This window comes from Saccopteryx leptura, chromosome 9 (assembly GCF_036850995.1).
Source record: "Saccopteryx leptura isolate mSacLep1 chromosome 9, mSacLep1_pri_phased_curated, whole genome shotgun sequence".
Lineage (NCBI taxonomy): Eukaryota > Metazoa > Chordata > Mammalia > Chiroptera > Emballonuridae > Saccopteryx > Saccopteryx leptura.
Window position 1 is genome coordinate 90,999,338 of NC_089511.1, and position 26,145 is coordinate 91,025,482.

The following is a 26,145-nucleotide window of genomic DNA, read 5'->3' on the forward strand; positions in this document are numbered from 1 at the left end:
GTAGAGCCAAGGCTAGCAGCAGTTCCTCGAGTGGGCTCCTCCTGCAAGGGCAGGGTGAAAGCCCGGAAACAGGCCGAGACCCGCAGCTGAACAAAGGTGCTCGCCAGTGCCCTCAGGACTGAGCATAACATCACACACGGGGGCGGGGAAAAGGCCAAGGCCACCAACGCTTGTGCACCCGAGCACGTGATCACAGCCACTCCCATGAAGAGAAAATGCGGAGGCAGAGAAATACAACACAAATAAACCAAGAGAAATCCCCAGAAAAGGACCTAAGTGAATCAGATATAACCAAATTACCAGATGCAGAGTTTAAAATAACGATTGTTAGGATGCTCAAAGATATTAGAACAACCATAGATGGCCATTACGAAAACCTAAATAACGAGATAACAAATATAAAAAAGGACATTGAAATAATAAAAAAGAATCAGTCAGAAATGACAAATACAATATCTGAAATAAAGAATACAATGGAAGGAATTAAAAGCAGGATGGATGAAGCAGAGAATCAAATCAGTGAGTTAGAGGACACGATAAATAAAGGCACGGAAGCAGAGCAGAAAAAAGAAAAGAGACTCAAAAAGTCTGAGGAAACTCTAAGAGAGCTCTGGGACAACATGAAGAGAAATAACATCCGTATCATAGGGGTTTTGGAAGAAGAAGAGAAAGAACAAGGGATAGAGACTTTGTTCAAACATATTATGGTGGAAAACTTCCCCCAATTAAGGCAGGAAAACATTTCACATGTTCAGGAAGCACAGAGAACTCCATTAAGGAGAAACCCAAAGAAACCAACACCAAGACACATAATTAAAGCTAACTGATAAAGAGAAAATATTAAAAGCTGCTAGAGAAAAAAAGACTATCACCTACAAAGAAGCCCCCATAAGGATGACTTCTGACTTCTCAACAGAAACACTTGAGGCCAGAAGGGAATGGCAAGAAATATTCAAAGTAATGCAGAACAAGAACCTACAACCAAGACTACTTTATCCAGCAAGGCTATCATTTAAAATTGAAGGAGAAATAAAAAGCTTTAAAGACAAAAAAAACTCAAGGAATTCACTACAACCAAACGAAGGCTGCAAGAAATGCTAAGGGACCTGTTGTAAACAGATCAAAGGAAAAAAAGAATATAGCAAAAGAGGAATACAATTTTAAAGAAAAAAAATGGCAATAAACAATTACATATCAGTAATAACCTTAAATGTTAATGGATTAAATGATCCAATCAAGAGACATAGGGTAGCTGCATGGATAAGAAAACAGGACCCATACATATGCTGTCTACAAGAGACACACCTTAAATCAAAAGATACACACAGACTGAAGATAAAAGGATGAAAAAAAAAAACATTTCACGCAAATGGAAATGAAAAAAAAGCTGGGGTAGCAATACTTATATCAGACAAAATGGACTTTAAAATAAAGACCATAGATAGAGATAAAGAAGGTCACTACATAATGATAAAGGCAGCAATTCAAAAGGAAGATATAACCATTATAAATATCTACGCACCTAATATAGGAGCACCTAAATATATAAAGCAGACTTTGATGGACTTAAAGGGCGAGATCAACAGCAATACTACAATAGTAGGGGATTTCAATACCCCATTAACATCATTAGATAGATCCTCAAGAAAGGAAATTAACAAAGAAACAGCAGACTTAAAGGACATATTAGATCAACTCGATTTAATAGATATCTTCAGAACCTTTCACCCTAAAATAGCAGAATATACATTCTTTTCAAGCGCTCATGGTACATTCTCTAGAATAGACCACATGTTAGGGCACAAAAGCGGTCTCAACAAATTTAAGAAGATTGAAATCATATCGAGCACTTTCTCTAATCACAATGGCATTAAACTAGAAATCAACCACAATAGAAAAATTGAAAAACATCCAAACACTTGGAAACTAAATAGTACATTATTAAATAACGAATGTGTTAACACTGAGATCAAGGAAGAAATTTAAAAATTCCTAGAAATAAACGATAATAAGCATACATCAACTCAAAATTTATGGGACACAGCAAAAGCAGTCCTGAGAGGGAAGTTTATAGCATTACAGGCATACCTCAAGAAGCTAGAAAAAGCTCAAATAAACAACTTAACCCTGCATCTAAAAGAACTAGAAAAGGAACAGCAAGTAAAGCCCAGAGCTAGTAGAAGGAAGGAAATAATAAAGATCAGAGCAGAAATAAATGACATAGAGGCTAAAGAAACAATACAGAGGATCAATGAAACCAGGAGCTGGTTCTTTGAAAAGGTAAACAAGATCGATGAACCTTTAATGAGACTCACCAAAAAAAAAAGAGAAAGGACTCAAATAAATAAAATTAGAAACGAGAGTGGAGAAATAACAACTGACATAACAGAAATACAAAATACTGTAAGAAAATACTATGAAGAACTGTACGCCAAAAAACTAGACAACCTAGATGAAATGGACAAATTCCTTGAATCATATAATCTTCCAAAAATCAATCTGGAAGAATCAGAAAACCTAAACAGACCAATTACAACAAATGAGATTCAAACAGCTATCAAAAAACTCCCAAAAAAGAAAAGTCCTGGGCCTGATGGCTTTGCAAGTGAATTCTACCAAATATTCAAAGAAGAACTAACTCCTATCCTTTTCAAGCTATTTCAATAAATTCAAGAGGAAGGAAGACTTCCAAACTCTTTTTATGAGGCAAGCATACTTCTGATTCCAAAACCAGGCAAAGACAACACAAAAAAAGAAAATTATAGGCCAATATCCCTGATGAACTTAGATGCAAAAATCCTCAACAAAATATTAGCAAACCAGCTCCAGCAATATATGAAAAATATCATACACCATGATCAAGTGGAATTTATTCTTGGGAGGCAAGGCTGGTACAATATTCGCAAATCAAGCAATGTGATTCATCACATAAACAAAAGAAAGGAGAAAAACCACATGATAATTTCATTAGGTGCAGAAAAAGCATTTGATACAGTCCAGCACCCATTTATGATAAAAACTCTCAGCAATATGGGAATACAGGGAACATACCTCAACATGATAAAGGCCATCTATGACAAACCCACAGCCATCATCATACTCAAAGGGCAAAAATTAAAAGCAATCCCCTTAAGATCAGGAACAAGGCAGGAGTGCCCCCTTTTACCAATCTTATTCAACATAGTCCTGGAAGTCCTAGCCACAGCAACCAGACAAGAAAAAGAAATAAAAGGCATCCGAATTGGAAAAGAAGAAGTAAAACTATCATTATTTGCAGATGATATGATATTGTATATAGAAAACACTAAAGTCTCAGTCAAAAAACTACTAGACCTGATAAATGAATTTGGCAAGGTGGCAGGATATAAAATCAATACTCCGAAATCAGAGGCATTTTTATACACTAATAATGAACTGTCAGAAAGAGAAATCAAGGAATCAATCCCCTTTACCATTGCAACCAAAAAAATAAAGTACCTAGGAATAAATCTAACCAAGGAGATTGAAGACTTGTACTCAGAAAATTATAAAACATTGATAAAAGAAATCAGGGAAGATACAAATAAGTGGAGGTATATACCGTGCTCATGGTTAGGAAGAATAAACATCATTACAATGTCTATATTACCCAAAGCTATTTGTAAATTCAATGCAATACTGATTAAAATACCAATGACTTACTTCAAAGACATAGAACACATATTCTAAAAATTTATATGGAACCAAAAGAGAACACGAATAGCCTCAGCAATCTTGAAAAGGAAGAATAAAGCGGGAGGTATCACACTTCCAGATATCAAGTTATATTATAAGGCCATTGTACTCAAAACAGCATGGTACTGGCATAAGAACAGGCACATAGATCAATGCAACAGAACAGAGAACCCAGAAATAAACCCACAGCTCTATGGACAACTGATATTTGACAAAGGAGGTAAGAAAATACAATAAAGTAAAGACAGCCTCTTCAACAAATGGTGTTGGGAAAATTGGACAGCTACCAGCAAAAAAATGAAACTAGACCACCAACTTACACCACTCACAAAAATAAACTCAAAATGGATAAAAAACTTAAATGTAAGCCGTGAAACCATAAGCATCTTAGAAGAAAACATAGGCAGTAAGCTCTCTGACATCTCTCGCAGCAATATATTTGCTGATTTGTCTCCACAGGCAAGTGAAATAAAAGACAGGATAAACAAATGAGATTTTATCAAACTAAAAAGCTTCTGCACAGCTAAAGACAATAAGAACAGAATAAAAAGACAAACTACACAATGGGAGAATATATTTGACATTGCATCTGATAAGGGGTTAATAACCAAAATTTATAAAGAACTTATAAAACTTAATACCAGGAAGACAAACAATCCAATCCAAAAATGGGAAAAAGAAATGAATAGACACTTCTCCAAAGAGGACATACAGATGGCCAATAGGCATATGAAAAAATGTTCAACATCAGTAATGATTAGAGAAATGCAAATTAAAACCACAATGAGATATCACCTCACACCAGTCAGAATGGCGCTCATCAATAAAACAACACAGAATAAGTGCTGGCGAGGATGTGGAGAAAAGGGAACCCTCCTGCACTGCTGGTGACAATGCAGACTGGTGCAGCCACTGTGGAAAACAGTATGGAGATTCCTCAAGAAATTAAAAATCGAACTGCCTTTTGACCCAGCTATACCACAGTTAGGAATATACCCCAAGAACACCATAGCACTGTTTGAAAAGAAGAAATGCACCCCCATGTTTATGGCAGCATTGTTCACAATAGCAAAGATTTGGAAACAGCCCAAGTGTCCATCAGAGGACGAGTGGATTAAAAAGCTTTGGTATATATATACTATGGAATACTACTCAGCCATAAGAAATGATGACATAGGATCTTTTACAACAACATGGATGGGCCTTGATAACATTATACTGAGCGAAAGAAGTAAATCAGAAAAAACTAAGAACTATATGATTCCATACATAGGCGGGACATAAAGATGAGACTCAGAGACATGGACAACAGGGTTGGGGTTACAAGGTAGGGGGAGAAGAGGGAGGGGGTTGGGGGAGTGGAGGGGCACAAAGATCATGGCTTTTCAGCATTTGCCATATTCCCCCCTTAATCTATAGACAGACAGCAAATATTTACTTATGGTGTTTCCACTATAAAGACTGCTGTCTTAGGGACAAATGCTGATGAACTATTTCAGCAGTTCCTCCTTCTTCAAAGACTTATGTCAACATAGAGCGCCATGTTTCATAGGACATACTCAAGCTCACTCCATGCTCCCTGGAGCTTTAGCACAAGGGAATGCCCCCTTTTTTGTTGTTGTTGTTGTATTTTTTCTTATATTTATTTATTTTTTGTATTTTTCTGAAGATGGAAATGGGGAGGCAGTCAGACAGACTCCCGCATGCACCTGGCCAGGATCCTCCTGGCATACCTACCGGGGGGGGGGGGAATGCTCTGCCCATCTGGGGTGTTGCTCTGTTGCAACCAGAGCCATTCTAGCGCCTGAGGCAGAGGCCATGGGGCCATCCTTAGTGCCCAGGGTGGCTTTGCTCTGGTGGAGTCTTGGCTGTGGGAGGGGAAGAGACAGACAGAGAGGAAGGACAGGGGAGGGGTGGAGAGGTAGATGGGCGCTTCTTCCTTGTGCTCTGGATGGGAATCGAACCCGGGAATCCTGCACAGCAGGCCGATGCTCTACCACTGAGTCAACCGGCCAGGGCCTAGGAATGCCCTTGTTGATCAAGCTACCCAAAAGAAAATTATATGGAGCAACCATGACAGACCGAGCAAGTCAGTCTCATACTATTCATCACCAGAACGCTGCAGCCCTGTGTAAACAGTTTCAACTTTCTCGGGAAGCAGCACAGCAGATTGGGAAATCCTGTCCAAGGGGTCCTAAACTGCCCTTTCATTTGGAGTTTACCCTCAAGGACCTCTACAGGACAACTTTGGCAGATGGATGTTACTCATATACCTTCATTTGGCAAACAGTCATATGTCCACATTACAGTGGATACATATTCCGGACCTATAGTAACCTCTGTCAGAACAGGAGAGGCTGCTAAGCATGTTATAGCTCATTGTCTGTATGCATTGTTCTATTATTGGATTGCCTAAACTGGCTAAACTGAAAATGCTACTGCATATGGAGCAAAAGCATTTACTGTATTTTGTCATGCTTACAATCTTTAAAGTTAAGGTATTATTAAAGTGTACTCAGCAAACATTTTAAGGTCAATTTAAAAAAAAAATTTTTTAAAGGGGGTACTCATATCCTGGAACTCCTACGGGTCTACCATATCATGCTTCTTACTTAAAAAAAAAAAAAAAAATTACATTTCTTTTGAATGCTGATGAACAGGAGACACCAAATCTTTTTCGCCTGCAAACTACTACCTTCTTTATTAGATCCAGCTAATAATACTGTTTTGTCTTTTTCCAAATAGCTCCAGATATATGGAAAAGATTTATATAGGCAGATGGGGATCCTCAAACCCCTCAGCAAGATCTTCTGAGCATGGCTTTTAAGATACCTAGAGGCAGAAAAAGCCCAATAGAGATCAGGGGAACTACCAGCTTTTAGGATACACCCTTAAAGGCTCCAGTGCCCCAAAGGGGTCTCATAGGATGCCATCTGGGTCCTGCTTCAAGGTCATTGAGCTAAAGCCTGCCAGGCTTACATGCCTCTGCTGTGAGGAAACAGGGACACTGGAAGGTGGGCTTCCCCCTCGCTCCTCTAAGGGAGGGTTCAGTCTCTTCCAGCCCTGCTCCAGCCACCTATGACCTAACCTTGCCCAGAATGCTGGGGTTAGCCACTGAAGGCTTAAGGTGCCCAGGGCCGTTGGCCCCATCTACGACACTGTGGACGAGCCTAGGGTATTTCTTCCAAGAAGCAGGTAAACTGATCTCATTTGCACAAGGGCCACTTAACTATGTTTTGCCTGAATAGTCAGGTTTTTTATTCTTCCCTCGAAGATCTCTGTTGTGGGTGTTGATAGTCCTATTTTCTGCTGCTTTGCTTAATATATAGTGTTTCCTTTATCCCTCCTACCTCAATGCCCCACTCATATTTCAGGCTGGGACCTACTCCTAATTTAGAGCTCTCTTTCCCCCTTTTGCCAACTTCTATTATGAATCTAGCTTTGCCTCCCAGCTTAGTGTATCCCAAGGTTCTCTTTACCATGCCACAGTCACAGAGCTCCAGGGAAGAGCAACCTGGTCTCATCTCTCCAGGCAGAGGAGAACAGAAGCTCCATATCCACGCATGCTGCAAATGGCTTTTCCAGTCTACCTGAATCATTACCAGCTAGAAGCAGTGGTCATTGGGACTTGGACATGAGCTGCAAAGTATAGAATGGTGACAACAATTCCAGTGCCATGAGGACTTTTCCTGGATGTGGACTTTTCCTGGACTCCTGCTCCCTGTGACAGCTCCTACCAGACTGAACTGTGGTTGGGTTGCATTTTTCAGGAATTTGGCATGGTGATGGGGCTTGGTGACCATGTTAAGGACACTACTCTTTTATGGATTCTTGCTGTATTGGCCAAGAGTTTGCTTAAAGGCTTTTAATCACTGTAAAAAAAAATAGAAAACTGGATAAAGAAGATGGGGCACATATACACCATGATATACTATTCAGCTAGAAGAAAGGATGACATCGGATCACTTACAGCAGAATAGTGGAATCTTGATAACATTATGCGGAGTGAAATAAGTGAATCAGTAAAAAACAAGAACTGCAGGATTCCATACATTGGTGGGACATAAAAACGAGACTAAGAGACATGGACAGGTGTGGGGTGGTTATGGGGGGTGGGGGGGGGAGGAGGGAGAGGGGGAGGGGGAGGGGTACAAAGAAAACTGGATAGAGGGTGACGGAGGACGATCTCTCTTTGGGTGATGGGTATGCAACAGAACTAAATGACAAGATAACCTGGAAATCTTTTCTTTGAATATATGTACCCTGATTTATTGATGTCACCCCATTAAAATAAAAATTTATTTATAAAAAAAAGAGTTTGATGTGTGCTGGGGTAATGTTGGGGTACATGTGGAGCCTCCAGGGGAGTGCCCCACAAACAGAAGAACTGGTCCAGAATTAGCTTGAAGACCCAGGCTGGGGAAATAATGGACGACACACGTGACTGCTGCACCTGTGACAGTGTTTAGACTCCAAGGCAGTGTGTTCAAGAGGGAAGGGGCCCCAGAGACAGCCTACACTCTGGAGAGGTGGTCAAGGGAAGCAAGCCAACTACCTGGGGATGGCAACAGTGAGCTGCGGTAACGGCAGGTGACCCATGTTTGCCTCCAGGGACAGGGCACTGATGCATACAGGAGTCAGAAATAACAGATTAACTGAGAAGCGCCATGAGAGTCAGCTGCCCTGACATGCTGAGTTGGAATTTTGATATCTGGGCAAACCTAGATTGAAGGAAAAGTGGGCAGGAGGCCTCAGATAAAAGGGGTGAGTGAGCCACATCTTGTAGGTGAGTGGCAGCTCTGTGGGCAGACAGGACAGAGCCTGTGAAGCCACTCATAAAAGGACTCCCGGGGTCCCCAAACTTTTTACACAGGGGGCCAGTTCACTGTCCCTCAGACCGTTGGAGGGCCACCACATACAGTGCTCCTCTCACTGACCACCAATGAAAGAGATGTCCCTTCCGGAAGTGCGGCGGGGGGCCAGATAAATGGCCTCAGGGGGCCGCATGCGGTCCACAGGCCATAGTTTGGGGATGCCTGACCTAGACCAATGGGGTACCAGGGTAGAGCAGGAGGCAGGTGGTAACGGCCTGCATGCCCCTGTCACTCATGGGAAGCCATGCTTCATCTTGGAGGCCGGGGTGAGCCACGAGTGTGTTTTAAGCAGGGCAATGACACAGTGGGAGCTGTGTTTTAGATAAATCCCTGGGCAGTAATGTGGAGGATGGTGCAGAACAGAAGAGACAGGATACAAGAAGAGGCCTGTGATGCTTCTAGTATTTCTGTCTTCAGTCTTTTGCTCACAAGAAGTCGTCTTCTCCTTAAAGAACAAGGGTGGCCTGACCCTTGTAGCCACTGAGTGCTCTCTAGGAGTGGATTCATGACAGAAAGTGGCCCTCAGTGGAGGGTGTGGGCTCCAACGAGACAGGAGTGGATCAGAGTTCCCCTGGTCTAGAGAGTGGCATGCTCTTTGTGCTGGTCAGATTTGGTGTGCTCACTCCCATCCTCTCGAACTCACGTTGCCTGTGTCTAGTCCCCTTCCAACACAGGTCTGGCCTCCCCCTCATAGAAGCTATTAGTTTTCTCTCCCTCCACTGGGTCTCTAAATCAATAAGTGACTTAATGCAATAAAAATAAATCTAATGCGCTTCTGCTGTTCTGTTTCTTCCGAAATAGCAACGGCTTTTCCTGGCTGTGTAAATTCGCTCAAAGGGTGCTGGGAGCTCTGCCACACACTCCCTTAAACTAGGGAGGTCATGGGTGTCCCAAATAGGCTTCAAAGGATCTTGGAGCTGGTGCCTATCACCCACCCTCAATTTAAAAAAAAAACTACACATTTTAAATTTTGTGAAAGTGCTCCCACGCCCCCAAAAGGATGGAGAACCGACATGTTGGAATAATAACTTATTGTCAATGTGCAAAGGTTATTGGACAAACTGATTACATTCTCCGTCAGAAAGAACCTACCATTCATTCAGTGTGGCCTCATGATCTGACTATCGAACATTCCAAGAAAGCGGTTGTTGTTTGGTTGTTTTGTTAAAAAAGGATGGGGGGGGGCAGTTTTCATACTTTGGTGATAAAATATTTAAAATGCCTTTCTTGCCTCTTTTTTTGTGTGTGTGTGTATGAGAGACAAAGAGAGGAACAGGTAGGGACAGACAGACAGACAGGAAGGGAAAGAAATGAGAAACATCAATTCTTCATTGTAGCACTTTAGTTGTTCACTGATTGCTTTCTCATATGTGCCTTGACCAGGGGGCTACAGCAGACCGAGTAACCCCTTGCTCGAGCCAGCGACCTTGGGTTCAAGCTGATGAGCCTTGCTCAAAGCAGATGAACCCACGCTCAAGCCAGCAACCTTGGGGTTTTGAATCTGGGTCCTCTGCGTCCCAGTCCGACGCTCTATCCACTGCGCCACCACCTGGTCAGGCTCTTGCCTCTTTTTTCTTCTGTTTTTAAACCTTCCAATCACTCTCAGTCTCTAGGATATGTACTTCTTGCAAAACATCACACTACCTTGGAGGCTTCAGAAAAGATCCCCACTCGTTATTAATGCTGAAGGTGAAAATGCAAGGACACAGGCTTGTCATTTTTGCCTGGAGTATGGCGTGTCCAGCAGGAGCTGTTGAGTATCGGGTACCGCTGAGATGAGAAATGGAGCCCATAAATTGCCTGACAGAGGATCTGGCACACAGTAAGTGCTCAATAAATGGTCCTCCCTTCTGGCTGATGAGTCAGTAAAGGCAGCAGGCAGGCTGGTTTCTTGGGGTGGACACATGTCATCATTACTCAGGAAAGTTTGAGGCACATGGCCACTCCAGGAGGCACAGTTTTAGGGAGATCATGGCAAAACGGGAAAAATACAGAATGAAACAGCTAAAATGGTACCAGCCCCCAAAGAAAAGATGCTTCTTATTTTCTAAATTACCTACCAAGGTCCATGTGAGTCAACAAGTAGCTATTGACTTTAGTTTCAGTGACCATCAAGACTTATTGACCTGAGAGATCAATATTGACCAAATTGAGGCCGGGGTCAATGCCGGCCTCCTGGGGAAATAAATCTTGATATTACCAAAACCAGCAGATGCTAGACCTGCTATTTTCGACTCCAAATTGCTAGTCAGACAGAGGCCCTTTTCAAGTTGGCTCTTTCCTTTATTGTGTATTATAACAACCGTACACTGATTTCCAAATTGCTTGTTCTTGTTGGTATAGAAAAATTTCAGTATTTTCATATCTTTATGAGGAGGGGACAATTTGGTATTTAAAAAAAACTGGTTAAGCTTTTAGAATCCCATCTGGGTCCTGCTTTAATAGTTAATAGAAAATGTCATTGAGCTAAAGCCTGCCAGGCTTACATGCCTCTGCTGTGAGGAAACAGGGACACTGGAAGGTAGGCTTCTTCCTCGCTCCTCTAAGGGAGGGTTCAATCTCTTCCAGCCCTGCTCCAGCCACCTATGACCTAACCTTGTCCAGGATGCTGGGGTTTGCCACGGAAGGCTGAAGGTGCCCAGGGCCATCAGCTCCATCTACGACACTGTGGACGAGCCTAGGGTAGTTCTTCCAAGAAGCAGGTAAACTGATCTCATTTGCACAAGGGCCACTTAACTATGTCTTACCTGAATAGTCAGGTTTTTTATTCTTCCCTCGAAGATCTCTGTTGTGGGTGTTGATAGTCCTATTTTCTGTTGCTTTGTTTAATATATAGTGTTTCCTTTATTCCTCCTAACTCAATGCCCCACTCATATTTCAGGCTGGGACCTACTCCTAATTTAGAGCTCTCTTTCCCCCTTTTGCCAACTTCTATTATGAATCTAGCTTTGCCACCCAGCTTAGTGTATCCCAAGGTTCTCTTTACCACGCCATAGTTGCAGAGCTCCAGGGAAAAGCAACCTGGTCTCATCTCTCCAGGCAGAGGAGAACAGAAGCTCCATCTCCACGCATGCTGCAAATGGCTCTTCCAGTCTACCTGAATCATTACCAGCTAGAAGTAGTGGTAGTTGGGACTTGGACATGAGCTGCAAAGTATAGAATTGTGACAACAATTCCAGTGCTATGCGGACTTTTCCTGGATATAGACTTTCCCTGGACTCCTGCTCCTTGTGACAGCTCCTAATGGACTGAACTGAGGGCGGGTTGCATTTGCAGGGATTTGGAATGATGTTGGTGCCAACTTGGACTTGATGAACATGTTAAGGACACTACTCTTTTATGGATTCTTGCTGTATTGGCCAAGAGTTTGCTTAAAGGCTTTAATCACTGTAAAAAAAAATAGAAAACTGGATAAAGAAGATGTGGCACATATACACCATGGTATGCTATTCAGCCATAAGAAATGATGACATCGGATCATTTACAACAAAATGGTGGGATCTTGATAACATTATACGGAGTGAAATAAGTAAATCAGAAAAAAACAAGAACTGCAGGATTCCATACATTGGTGGGACATAAAAACGAGACTAAGAGACATGGACAAGAGTGTGGTGGTTATGGGGGGGGAGGGAAAGAGGGAGAGGGGGAAGGGGAGGGGCACAAAGAAAACTAGATAGAAGGTGACGGAGGACAATCTGACTTTGGGTGATGGGTATACAACATAATTGAATGACAAGATAACCTGGACATGTTTTCTTTGAATATATGTACCCTGATTTATTGATGTCACCCCATTAAATTAATAAAAATTTTAAAAAAACCAAAAGAAAACAAAAAAACCCCCAAAAAACTGGTTATTGGGAGTATTTCTATAAAACAAAGAGTCCTTTAGAAACACATAACTGCCCAGGACTTACTCTCTGTGAAAATGAAGAAGTTCCTATGTTGAATCTCCACACAGAGGAGCATGCCTGCTCAGACAAGCACAGGAACAAAACTGTTAGCAACAGAAACTTGTAATTAGGACCGGAGCTGTCTGCAGATGATGTTGAACCCAGTCTGTTCATAGGTGGCCAAAACTGCTAAGGCAGCATTTGTGGCCAGTCAGTAGGTGCACAACTGATTTTTATGTAATGGATAGTGAAAGGTGGGGACTACCTGGCTGTGGACTAAGGGAAGTTATCCATTCAAGACTGATAACACACGGCCCTGGCGTGCTCAGTTGGTTAAGAGTGTCGACCCAAAACAACAAGGTTGTGGGTTCGATCCCTGGTCAGGGCACACATGGGAAGCAACCAAAAAATGCGCAACTGAGTGGAACAACAAATAAATGCTTCCCTTTTCCCTCCCCTCTCTCTCCTCTTCTCTCTCTGTCTTTCTAAAAGTTAATAAAAATTAAGCCCTGGCCAGATAGCTTGATTGGTTAGAGCGTCATCCCATAGCATGTACAGGAGCAGTTCAATGTTCCTGTCTCTCTTTCCCTGCCTCTCTCTTTCTCTCAAAAAAAAAACCCCAAAAAACAAAAACTGACTACATACAAAAGGGCTATTCCTATTCTCTGAGGTGCAACACTGTCTTCAGGGGAGAATAATACTCTCTCTGTGGGCTGTAGTAACTCATTTGTCTCAAACAGTGTGTCCTCACATGCAAATCTAGGGATGGAGGAGTACTGATGTGAGAACTGAATGACGACTTGCAAAAAAGCACTCTTTTGGATATATCCCCAGGATATGTCAACAGAATCTCAAAAGCCGTTTCTTTTTTTTTTTTTCTTTAATAAATTTTATTAATGTTAATGGGATGACATTAATAATTCAGGGTACATATATTCAAAGAAAACATGTCTAGGTTATCTTGTCATTAAATTATGTTGCATACCCCTCACCCAGAGTCAGATTGTCCTCCGTCACCCTCTGACTAGTTATCTCTGTGTCAAAAGGGTTATCTGTAATGTTGTAATTTGTACCTAAGTTTTTTAATGCGTGAATTTGCATTATAAATTTTTCCATTCATAAATACATAAGTGAACCAAAGGTTTTGTCCTTTACTTCACTGATTTGCTTTTAAAAAATAAAATATACTGATTTATTGCAGAATTATGGTTCTGTTTTCTTAGTATATTAACTTGGAAAAAAATTCTAGCCTTATCTCATCCTCTCCCAGGATCAAAAGTAACTGATTTTTGCAGATTAAAAATCTTAGATGGTTATTTACAAGTCAATGTACTTATTGCTTTTCTAAAATAATTTTTTTTTCAGAGCTAAGAAAATGTGTAAAAGTATACACATTATGTAGGTAAAATTCTTAAGGATTGCTGTTATCAGTCCTCCAGTTTTCCAGTGGACTGTTGTTCAATGAAAGGAAATTTAAGTATCTTTTACGTACTGTTTTGTAGATGTGGCTGCCATTGACTTTTGAATAGGTACTATTTAATCCATTACTTGGCACTAGCAACATAAAAAGATTTTTAAAATTGAAGAAAAGGTGGGTCACATATTAATCAGTGAACAGGGATATACCTGTATTGTCTTTTGACAAAATTGAAATGCAACACGTGCACTTTGTGTGTCTCTTAATTTAAGGGAGGTTTAAAGGGATGTTTTCTCTTGTATAGAATTCTGTATTGCCTAGGACATTAACGTAGAGCACTCAAGTGTGGGTTTCTTTGTATTGAGGAATTGTTTGGAATTTCAAGTAACAGTATATACTGGGCATTACAGACTTTTAACAGCATAGTAAATGGTAAGACAGACACTTATTTCTGAGAATTAAAGACCATTGCTACCATAGCAGTGTGACTGTTGCATATGCATATAGCCTTGTTAATTTTAAACATGATTTCAGTGTCACTAGTGATCAGCTTTCATTTCATTTTTTCAACTGGAATGTTCTGTATATAACTCGTCTAAATTTTATGTACAGTCTTTTATAATAAACCATTCTTCTATATGAAATTTTGGATACTGTTAAAATCTAGTGCTGATTGAAAATATAGACTTGACAATTCTGACATTTACTCCTACAGTGAAATAAGATAAACCCTTTGAATTTTAACATTAAAAAAAAAAAAGCCATTTCTATAATAACCAGGGTTAAGAGACTAGATTAGAAACAACGGTCCTTGAGCAACTTAGAGAGAATGCAAGGTGGGAAAATTCAAAAGGCATGGTCACTCAGAAGGTTGTTGATAAAAATCAGAATTAAGAAGAAAAGACACACAGCCTCCCACTCCGCTCTACAGTGAGGTGCACAGCTGAGAAGGAGTGAGCTCAGCCTGTCTATCTCTGGGAAACTGGACCTCATGGGTGGGATACAGAATGCTCCCAGGCAAGTTGGCAGTTTCAGCCTTTGGGTTCAGTTCAGTTTCTAAAAGCCGACTGAGTGACCAGGGAGCTATTAAAATCACAAACACTCTGCTATTGCATTTAAGGATGAGTGTGGTAAAAGAGCAGGACTGATGACAAATTTTTGGTGAAAAAATGGAATTGCATTGTGTGACCCCACAATTCACTGTGACAAAAGAAGGCTCCCTCTAGACAATAGGGGAACCGGCTTCTCCAGTGGAAGGGCAGGAGGCAGGGTGGGGGCAGGACCTCACCACAGTAGGCTGTCAGGGCTGGGCTCAGAGACTCAGACTCCACTCTGAAGCACATCTTCAAACGCGTGGCTTAAAATTTCAGGTTTGGTTCAGAAGGACCCAGGTTCAAGTCCTGACTGCAGCCCACAGGCTGTATTACTTTGCACAAGTCACTCATCTTACTGTCAGGCTCACTGTCCAGAGCGGTGGAAGCAGCCTGACAGAAGCCCCAGCAAGCTGGCATGCAGAATCACTGATAAGATTTCCACAGCTCTGGGCACGGGAACACAGCCATGGACTAGAGCAAACACGCTCTGCTTCCAAAGAGCTGGCATTCTGGTAGAAGAGAGAGGCAATTAACAGACAAACGTAAAGACCTGAAGGCATCTCTAATGGGAGTGACATCAGAGAATGGGCAGGTTTAAGACAGGATTTCAGACAGCTTCTGCATTGAGGTCATGTTTGAATAGAGACCCTAGGGGTGAGTGTATGCCACAGGCATACATTGGGAAGGAAGGTCCAGGCAAAGTGGATGGCTGATGCAAAGGCCCTTGCAGAGCTTTTGGTTTGTTTAAGGACCAGCTGGGAGGCCAACGTGGCCAAAGCGGAATGAGGAAGAGGGGCAGAAATGATGTCAGGGAGGTAAGGGAGGTAACAGGGCCTAGACCACACAGGGCTGTGCTGTCCAACAGGGTAGCTGCTAGCCAATATAGCTTTTACCCACTTGAAACGTAGTTCTGAAAATGAGATGCGCAGGAAGTGTAACAGGTACACTATATCTGGGAGATTTAGTAGATAATATCTCACCAGGGATTTTTATATTGATTGTGTGTTTAAATGATAATATATTTGATATGTTGGGTTAAATAAACCATATTATTAAAATTGGTGGCATCTGTTTCTTTTCGCATCCTTACTCTTGGCTACTAAAAAATTTAAACTACATACGTGGTTTGTGTGATGTAGGGTGCTGTAGGTCACAGGAAGGAGTTGGGAACTTACCTGGAACAATAGGGGAAGTAAATATACATGCACATAAAGCTCTCACCATATTTCCCAGAACAGAGTGGTGAAAGTTCACCAAACTAGATTCCCGTTCACAGGCAAATTGCTCAAATGTAAAAACAAATAAAGATATTTGAAAGAGAAGACATTGAACTTAAGAAAGAGTAATAACACTAGTAAAACTTAAGTTTAAATAATTGTTTAATTGTTTAGACAGTAGTGACAAGATCAATGAAACTAGCAAGTGATGATTATTGAAATATAAAACAAAGTAAAATAAAAAAGAATCTGACAAACATACAACTGAATCCATCCCTAAATTCCAAATGGATCAGAGAAAAGCAGACATAAAAAATAGAAAAAAAAAAAATCATACAAGTATTTCATTTTAGCCATCCTGGGAGAGGCAAACTGGTTTTATGCCTTTAACTTGCATTTCCATGACACCAATGAAATCAAGTAGTTTTCATAAGCTTATTAGTACTTGCACATCTTCTTTTATGAAGTGCATTTGTAAGGCTCCTTCTCATTTTCTGTAATGTTGTCATTTCTTATTGATTTGTGTCAACCTGGTCCCTACCGCTCACTAGTGAGCATTTCAGCTTTCATGGTGGGCAGTAGCAGAGCAACCAAAGTATAAACAAAAAGATAGCTTTAACTATAGTAAGTTGTTTTATAAAGATTTATTCTGCCAAACTTAGCAAAAATCTGACATAAAGTACTTGGTAAGTAATTATTATTATATGCTTTAACTTGCTGTAACTCTGCTTTATAAATTTTATAAAGTAAAGTTACTTCCCTACTTTATAAATCACCATTACTATGGAATCGGTGGGCGGTTAGAAAATTTTACTACTAACAGAGATACAAAAGTGGGCAGTAGGTATGAAAAGGTGGACTCCCCTGGTCTAGAGAACCCTTTGTCAGGTATATGCATGACAGTCCGCTCACCCAACGTCTGGCCTGTCTTTTTATTCTTATATTGATAGCTTTAATTAGAATAGACCCTCTCAATTTCAACACAATTCAAATTTTCCAATCTTCCTTTCTATGGTTGGTATTTTATGTACCTTGTTTAAAAAAAAAATCCCTGCCTGCCCTGAAGTTAAGGAGATATGCTATCTTTACCTTTTTTTTTCCTTTGGTCTAGGAGCCTTCTCTAACTTTTTTTTTTTTTTTTTTTTGTATTTTTCTGAAACTGGAAACGGGGAGAGACAGTCAGACAGTCTCCTGCATGCGCCCGACAGGGATCCACCGGGCATGCCCACCAGGGGGCGACGCTCTGCCCACCAGGGGGCAACGCTCTGCCCACCAGGGGGTGATGCTCTGCCCCTCCGAGGCGTCGCTCTGCTGCGACCAGAGCCACTCTAGCGCCTGGGGCCGAGGCCAAGGAGCCATCCCCAGCGCCCGGGCCATCTTTGCTCCAATGGAGCCTCGGCTGCGGGAGGGGAAGAGAGAGACAGAGAGGAAGGAGAGGGGGAGAGGTGGAGAAGCAAATGGGCACTTCTCCTGTATGCCCTGGCCGGGAACCGAACCCGGGACTTCTGCACGCCAGGCCGACGCTCTACCACTGAGCCAACCAGCCAGGGCCTGCCTTCTCTAACTTTTGCATGTGGTGTGAAATGAAGTAGGGTCTGGATCTCTGTTTTCCAGATGGGTGGCCAATAGACCCAGCATCACAGATTGAAAAGGTAATCTCTTCTTCGTCTGCTATAATGTCACTTTTGTAATAGATCAAGTGACAACATATATGTAGATGGTTTGGGGTTCTTTATTCTGTCCCTTCAGTCTATCTGTCTAACCTTGTGCTATTACAATACTGAATTAATTACTGGTGGCTTTAATGTCAACCTTTGGAGTTGGTGTATAAAATCTCCACATTCTTCTTTTCCTTCAAGCATATCCTAGCCCTTCATTGTAGATACGTACTGTACTGTAGAATAAGTTTGCTAGTTTCTCTCCTTCTCTCTCTTGCACAAGTAATGAACAATATTAGAAGCAGAATAAGCAACAATATGATCAGACACTAAAAATATTAAATATCCATGCAAACATACTGTTATAAAGAATTTAATGAATAAATAAACGAGGAAAGGGGTCCACCTTTTCCTTACAAAAGAATTTCAAATAGTGAATGCAGACAGACTGAGGAAAATAGAAAATCACTGTTAGAACACCCTGTCAAAATCCACTGATGAATGCTAAAAGTAGTGGGCAAAGTTCAAGGAAAAGCAGAATATCTATATGGCCTTGACATATCTCCCCTAAAATATTTATTAATTCCTGTGGTGGTTTTGACACTCTTCCTCCCCTCAGGAGGTGAAGCTTAACTCTCCTCCCCTGAGTGTAAACTGGACTTCGTGACTAGCTTCTAATGAATAGAATGTGGAAAGGGAAAAAATAGAACTGTATACGGAAGAAGCCTGTCAGACATCACCTTAACCAAGTGATGAAGATTCACCATTAATAAGATACACTGGCACTCTGCACCTCTGATACGATGCAATGAATGTAGTGAACACAGAGTATCACCTGTGTTCTTCTTCCCCCAAATCCATAACCCCATTCCAATGATCAGAAAAACTTAGAGAAACCCAACTCAAGGGACGACATTCAAAGAAATAACTGGCTATTACTCTTCAAAGATCTCAAGGCCATTGAAGAAAATGGCAGGACTGAGGGACTGTCACAGATGGAAAGGGACTAAGAAGACACGATGACTAAAAACAATGTCATCTCCTGGGGTTGATCCAGGAGCAGAGAAAGAACACTAGAGGTAAACTGCTGATATCTGGTCCAAGTCCGAAGTGCAGTCAATGGCAATATGCTGATGGGAATGCCTTAGTTTTAACAATGCACTTCGGCTGCGTAAGAGGTTAACACTAGGAGAAGCCGGGCAGAGGGAGGCGGAAACTCCGTGCTAGCTTCACAGCTCTTCTGTAAATCGAAAATTATTCCAAAATAAAAAGCTACAGCATATATTGTTTTTAAGGTTCTTCACTGTGGTTATCAGGTAAATTTATACAAGCAGGTCTACTTTTAATTTTTACATTCCTGAGTGTGACTTTTATTCTATTTTTTTTAAAGTAGTACTTATAATAAAAATATATATAAAAAGAATTCCACTTGGATTTTAGAAAAGCCATGATGGGAACTCAGTAAGCAGAAAAACTGTCTCAGAAGCTGATCCAGGAAGACAGTGGCCCTTGCTTGGGTAAAAACACCAACTTTCAGCATGTTTTGAGTCAGTAAAGGTACCCTGTGGATCCAGACATGGTTCCAGACCTGATGGGACAACAGCCCCCTTCAATCACTCACCAGGCCAGCCTTCCTCTGTGGCTTCAGCAGCTTCGGCTTATGGAACGCAGCGGCCATGGGAGCTGTGGAAGGATGTCAGGGGTCAGCTTGCAGCTCCTGCCAGGACCCTTAGCACCATGTGTCATGAACACCACAGGCATGCCCTGGGGGGTCCTGGACCCTCCCTAACCCCGTTAGTGAAGGAGTTCAGCCTGCAGCTCCTGCCAGGACCCTTAGCACCATGTGCCATCTACATTGACTGAATGGGACATTATAGCAGCACATTGTCTGGCCAGGCAGGGTTCTATGCCCCTTCCCTCCCCAGACCTACACCTGTCATGCCTCACTGAATACCATGCCTTGCAGCCCCTCTCCTCGCTTTAGACAACTGGACTTCATCACAGGGCTCCACATGTCCCTAAGGACATCCTGTGAAGCCTCAATGGAGGGATAACATGCATCTTGCCTCATCATTAAATTGTTCATCTGGGCAATCCTAGTACTTCCAACTATATTCCAAATTCTTTGAGGTGTGAACTTCTTTTAAATTGGCCATGGTTATGTTAGAAACTATTGCTAGATGGCCTTACTTCTCCTAAGATGTGTACAGTTCTCTCCTCCAGAAATATCCATCCTCCCCTTTTATGTTGCTTTAACTGCAACCAAAGAATAACCCTTGTTTTAGCCTCAGAACAAATCCAAAACAAATTACATACCTGTTTTACATCTTTAGAACAATCAAAGAGTCTTCTGTCCCTTGAGTGAACAAGATGCACTACCCTCCTACCCCTCCCCACTATGTGCAGCCCATGTCGACAGTTCAAAGTGAAATACACTGTGGAATTGGTCTGTGGATGTTAGCCTTCCAACTCTCCACTAAAGCCATGCTGGGCTAATGGCACCACCCTTGGTCTCGCCCCAGGAATGGAGCTCAGTTACAACCAAAATCTAGGTAGGGTTCTCTGGACCATATCATCATTTGATGTCATCTCCTCCATCTGTCTAGCTCCCCTGTCCTGATCCCACATCAAACCCCAGGCCCACTTCTGGATCAGTCATGGTGGTTTCCCCGTGGATGATGGCAGGCCAGCTTCCTACCTTTGGCAGGTACTGCAGGAGGAACGTCTGCCTTCTCCTTCCGCCTCTTGCCCTTCTTAGGCTGCAGTGGAGCCAAGCTGGTCACGCTGGTGACCGTCTCCCCGGAGCTGTAGAAGAAAGGCTCCTGGTGAAGCAAAGGCAAATCTGTCGCAGGGACAAGGAAAGGAAGCAATAGTTTCCAAGCACTCTGTGTAGCTCTGTAAGGCAGGGTTACCTTACAGCTTAACTGGGACTGATTGCTCTCTGCTTATCCCCAGGGACGTCTGGGGGTCTGGTACTGACCCTTGGCTGAGATGGGGACAACAAGATGAGCTTGTTGGTGATTTATAACCTGTTGTTCAAAATTCTAAAATCTTTGGAGAAGTCCAGGGTCAGCTTGTTTATATTGCTCAGGGATGTACAGACCTATGGCTCACACCTGGTGTCACTGGTTACACAGTCTGGCTTAGCTACATCACCAATAGGATGTTAAGGTATCACTAGAAACTTCTGCTTGAATTCCCCTATTGGATCTGGGAACCCAGGGGGAAGTCCCTTCTAGAATCTCTTGTCTTTGGGCACCTTTTCTAGCCAGAGAAGTATAGTTGCCAAGAGAGGCTCTCTCTCGCTCTCTCTCTCTCTTTTCAGCTGGGGGGGGGGGCAGACAGGCAGGAAGGGAGAGAGATAAAAAGCATCAATTTTTCATTGTAGCTCCTTAATTGTTCATTGATTGCTTTCTCATATGTGCTTTGACTGGGGGGCTTTAGCTGAGCCAGTGACCCCTTGCTCAAGCCAGTGACCTTGGACTCAAGTCAGCGAACTTGGGCCTCAAGGCAGCGAACTTGGGCTTTAAGCCAGCAACCTTTGGGCTCAAACCAGTAACCATGGGGTCATTCTATAATCCCACACTCAAGCCGGCAACCTCAGGGTTTTGAACCTGGGTCTTCTGCATCCCAGGCCGACACTGTTTCCACTGCACCACCGCCTAGTCAGGCAAGTTGTACACTTGAAACCTGTATGGCCTTGAGAACCATCACCATCCCAATTAATTTTTTTTTAAAGTTTTTTTTATTCAGTGAGAGGAGGGTAGGCAGAGAGACAGACTCCTGCATGTGCCCCAACCCAGATCCACCTGGCAAGCCCACTAGGGGTCAGTGCTCTGCCCATCTGGGGCTGCAGCTCCATTGCTCAGCAGCCTCGCTCTTCTTTGCACCTGAAGCAGAGGCCATGGAGCCATCTTCAGTGCCCAGGGCCAACTCGCTCCAATCAAGCCATGGCTACAGGAGGGAGAAGGAAGAGAAAGAGAGAGAGAGAGAGAGAGAGAGGAAGAGAAGCGAGAGGGGGATGGGTGGAGAAGCAGTAGTCACCTCTCCTGTGTGCCCTAACTGGGCATTGAACCTGGGATATCCACATGCTGGGCCAATCCTCTATCACTGAGCCAACCAGCCACGGCCCTCAAATTTAAAAAAAATCTTTGCTGGTTCAGAAACGATTGCAAAATGCTTTAAATTAAGCTCACAAATCACAGTAAAGCTGAGCTGTAATTTATCAAACATACATACAGTCTCTGCCCCTGTTTATCCTCGATAAACTGTATGCACCAAAACACATAAAGGAAGCTTGGCTAATTTCTGTTGTAACTGCTGTTGACACAGGTAACATCATGTCCAGTTTAATTTCTCCCATTTACAAATACTTTATGTCAAGCTCAGAAGAAGAGCTTAAACAAAAGGTCAGGAAATGAACTAGCTGGGAACTGCCTGTTCTGTGCCCTTGGCCATTCTCTCAACGCCTTTCTTCAACATAAACTACAGGAAGGAAGGCACTTGATTCCACTAAAGAGATGTGTCATCCTGTGCAAATCCATCACACCTATATGCGATTGGTGGCATTTCATTTTAAATATGCTTCTCTGGGAACTTTTGGAGAAATGTCATTCAGTGGAACTGCTCTCGCAGCCATTTTCCCTGGGGAAGGCATGTTGCAAATATTCATATTGCAGGACCCAGAGCCATCCACTGGAGCCCCGCTCTCTGCTCCAGGAGAGCACTTTGCACTGGGGAAAAAAGTCTCCCAATCCTGAAGGTCAGGGCATCTTCCAACTTCAGGGATGACAGAAATTCAAAACGAGACTTGCTTACTTTCTGTTTGAACTTCTCTCAACAAGTCACAGGGTTCTCTAAGGTCTCCAGGTTCTGCCCCAGGCTCTTGGCAAGGCCCCCAGTCAGTGGCTGTAGATTCAGTGCCAGCATGTAACCTCACCCTGAAGGTCCCTCTCCTTCCTGAGGGTTTCCACTCCTGGTACCTTGTCCCGGTCCTGTGCCCTCTACCTACTCTTCCTTAGGAGGATGTAATCAGGGGACAGAGAACATGAGTCTGGATCATACCTTGAGACTCCAGGGACCTGGTCACCTGCCACAGCACAGACGATTGAGCCCAGATCTGGGAGTCCCCTGGCAGGACAGGGACAGAAGAACTGCTGGGCTACAGAGACAAGGCGCACAAGACAAAGCTGGTTTAAGGGCAAAGGATGGCCTGTTCACTAGTGAGCTGCCATGACAAGGGATCTGGGCTTCATGTGGTCAGACTGGGATGAGGTTTGAATTAGGAAGAGAAATGGAAGTCAGCAAGATGCCCATTTCCAGATTTACAGGAGCAGGCCTGGCCTCTCCAGAGTTCCAGGGTGCAGGTTTTCCAAAGGCAGGCTTGTGGGCTGGCCCAACAGAAGGCATGCCCACATATCTGCCTCTGGAACATTTTAAAGAGTTCTTGATATATTTTGTTCCAGTACCATTTGTAGAACAGACTATGCTTTCTCAAATTTTTAGAAGCATTTGTGAAGGATTGACATTTTTTAAATACTTGATATTAAATAATTTCTGTTTAATTTTGTTGTCGTCAGAGAACAAACTTTATATGATTTTTTACATACATAAAATTCTTAAGTTTTGTTTAATGGGCAAGCATATGGTCTATTCTGGAGAATGTTCCAAATATGCTCAAAAAGATGTATCATGCTGTCATTGGGTAGAGCAGCGGTTCTCAAACTGTGGGTCACGACCCCGACGGGGGTCGAACGACCAAAACACAGGGGTCGCCTAAAGCCATCGGAAAATACATATTTATTATACAATACATTTTTAAATAAAATATGTCACGACCCACAGGTTGAGAACCGCTGGGGTAGAGTATTCTTATGCTTGAACTCCTGTGCCTTTATTGATCTTCTGTCTAGGTATTCTATCAACTATTGTTGAGTAGAGCATTGAAATCAGCTATTATTCTAGAATGATCTATTTTATCTTTCAATTTTCTGTTTTTGTTTCATGTATCTGAGGCTTTGTTGTTAGATCCTTATAGACTTCTGGTTGCTATATCTTCCTGATGTTTAGTTCCTTTAAAATGATAAAACTTCCTCCTTTGTCTCTTGTGATATTTCTTGTCTTAAATTATATATTGTCTTATATTAATTTAGTTATAACTTCTCTTAGCATTACTGTTTGCATGGTATATCTTTTTCCATTCTTTAGATGCTCCCCATTTAGTGCTCATTCATATTGCGTCAGCCAGAAGTATGCTTGTGCCAACCGTGAGCCCACAACACCTGGGTGCCCTTGACTCCAGCTCATGGGAACAGTGAGCACCAGAGGAGAAGAAGGCAGTGCAAGGTCAGGGACAAGGACAGAGCAGCAGGACGGTGGAGAGAAAATGGGGCTCACCCTCTGGTGCCTGGCTTCTTAGATAGGCTCTCTTTATCTTAGGATTTAATAGGGGATCACATCAGGAGTGGAGACAACTACTTCGATGTTCTTTTCAGACATATCTTGATGGAGGAGTGGGATACTAAAGTCCTCTTATACATATGTGATTTACACAGTCCACTGTTACCAACATGCTATCACTTTGAAGTGTGGAATCCTCACTACTACTGAGGTCACCTTACCCTCCGCACTAGTAAATATCATAATGCTCTTCTTGGGTATCAGATGGTTTTATAATTTTTGCCTTAATCACCAAATATTTTTAAATCTCATGAAGAAAAAATAGTCTACTTATGTACCCATCTTTATGTTCAAGCATTTCTTTTTCCTTCTTAATTCACTAAGATTTTCTCTTCTATTTCAAGAATTTCTTTTATTATTATTTTTTAAATTTATTTATTGATTTTAGAGAGAGAGGAAAGGAGATAGACAGATAGACAGAAACATCAATCTGTTCCTGTATGTGCCCTGACCAGGGATCAAACCCACAACCTTGGCCTATTGGAATGATACTCTAACAAACCGAGCCATCTTGCCAGTGCTCAAACATTTCTTTTAAAGTAGGCCTGATAGTAACAAATTCTTTTGAGTTTCTCTTTGTCTGAGAATGTCTTTATTTCCGTTTGACCCTAAAGGATAATTTTTCTACATAAAGAATTTGTAATTGACAGTACTTTTTTTTAACACACTGTCATTCAAATTTGTGTTCCCTATAGGTAATACCTAGTTTTCCTCTAGTTGCCTTTAAGATTTATTTCTTTGTCTTTGGTTTTCATAATCTTCTTTTAACCACCACCCAGAGTCCTCGTCGGCTGCCTCTTATACTGTCTCCAAGGTTTACAGCTGTGCTTAGCAAGGAAGAGCGGGGACTTATGCCATCTTGTCTGGATCAAAAGTCTCACATTTTTAAATACTACGAGTTTACATTATTTATTTAATGGTTATGTCACTTGCGAGCTGTGTCTGACCACCTAAAAGGCTAGCATCTTCTTTAGAGTGGGGCATCTGACATACAGGCATTGTTGGGGAAAAAAATTAGGAGTAACTGGGACCAGAAGGCATCAAAGTGGTTCAGTCTGGTTGCCAGCACCTTTCTAAATGGGGGAGCTGTCCTGCAGGAGCAGATGCCAGACCCTCCCCCCAGCATGCATGTTGGGCCAGCACGAATCACCATGAGTTCTGGTTCCTCTGGGGATGATAACCAGGGCACAAAGTCTAGAAATACACAAATGCATGCAGAACATACATTTTTAGGCCAATTTGTGGACTAATATACAGCCTTTTAAGTAAAGATACAAAGTTAACCAATTTCTTGGTAATAGCAAAAGAAAATAGCAAAGAGTTTCATTTGGAAAAAAAGAAAGAATATTACCTGCTCTGAGGGCATTTCACCAAATAATGTCTCACTGTGAAAAGAAAAAAAAAAAAGATGGTAAATGAATGCTACTTTAGACATATATGCTCCAGGAATTAACAGGAGACTAAGTGCCCAGGTGTTGACCAGATACTGGTTCAAGCCACATCTCAGGGCTTTTATACTTCTCTGGGGATGAGTTTAGCAGAGCCAGAGCATGGACACCACAGTGGTTTGATATTGTTCCACACCTGGATCAAGCCAGGCCTGAAGCCATACATCCTACACTTCCTGATTACATAACCCAAAACTTTATTTATTTATTTATTTATTTATTTATTTATTTATTTATTTATTGCTAGGTTGAGTTGGGTTCTAACCAGAAGGTTCCAGAAGTAACAGAGTCACCCAACTTCTGAACTCTGCCTTGATGATGAAAAAGCCTTCTTGGGGCCACCTATTTCTACTTACACACTCCTCTGT

General features: G+C 42.1%; 1 protein-coding gene across 1 annotated transcript in view; it reads right to left on the reverse strand.

Annotated features, from left to right (window-relative positions):
• VSTM4 (V-set and transmembrane domain containing 4) overlaps nucleotides 1-26,145 on the reverse strand; it is a 101,258-nt gene that overhangs the window by 22,081 nt on the left and 53,032 nt on the right. Inside the window, exons 5-7 of the mRNA XM_066349534.1 lie at nucleotides 25,681-25,714; nucleotides 20,569-20,675; nucleotides 19,492-19,553 (exon numbers count right to left, since the gene is read on the reverse strand). Of these exons, the coding sequence (XP_066205631.1) occupies nucleotides 19,492-19,553; nucleotides 20,569-20,675; nucleotides 25,681-25,714 (203 nt within the window). The remainder of the gene's footprint in view (nucleotides 1-19,491; nucleotides 19,554-20,568; nucleotides 20,676-25,680; nucleotides 25,715-26,145) is intronic.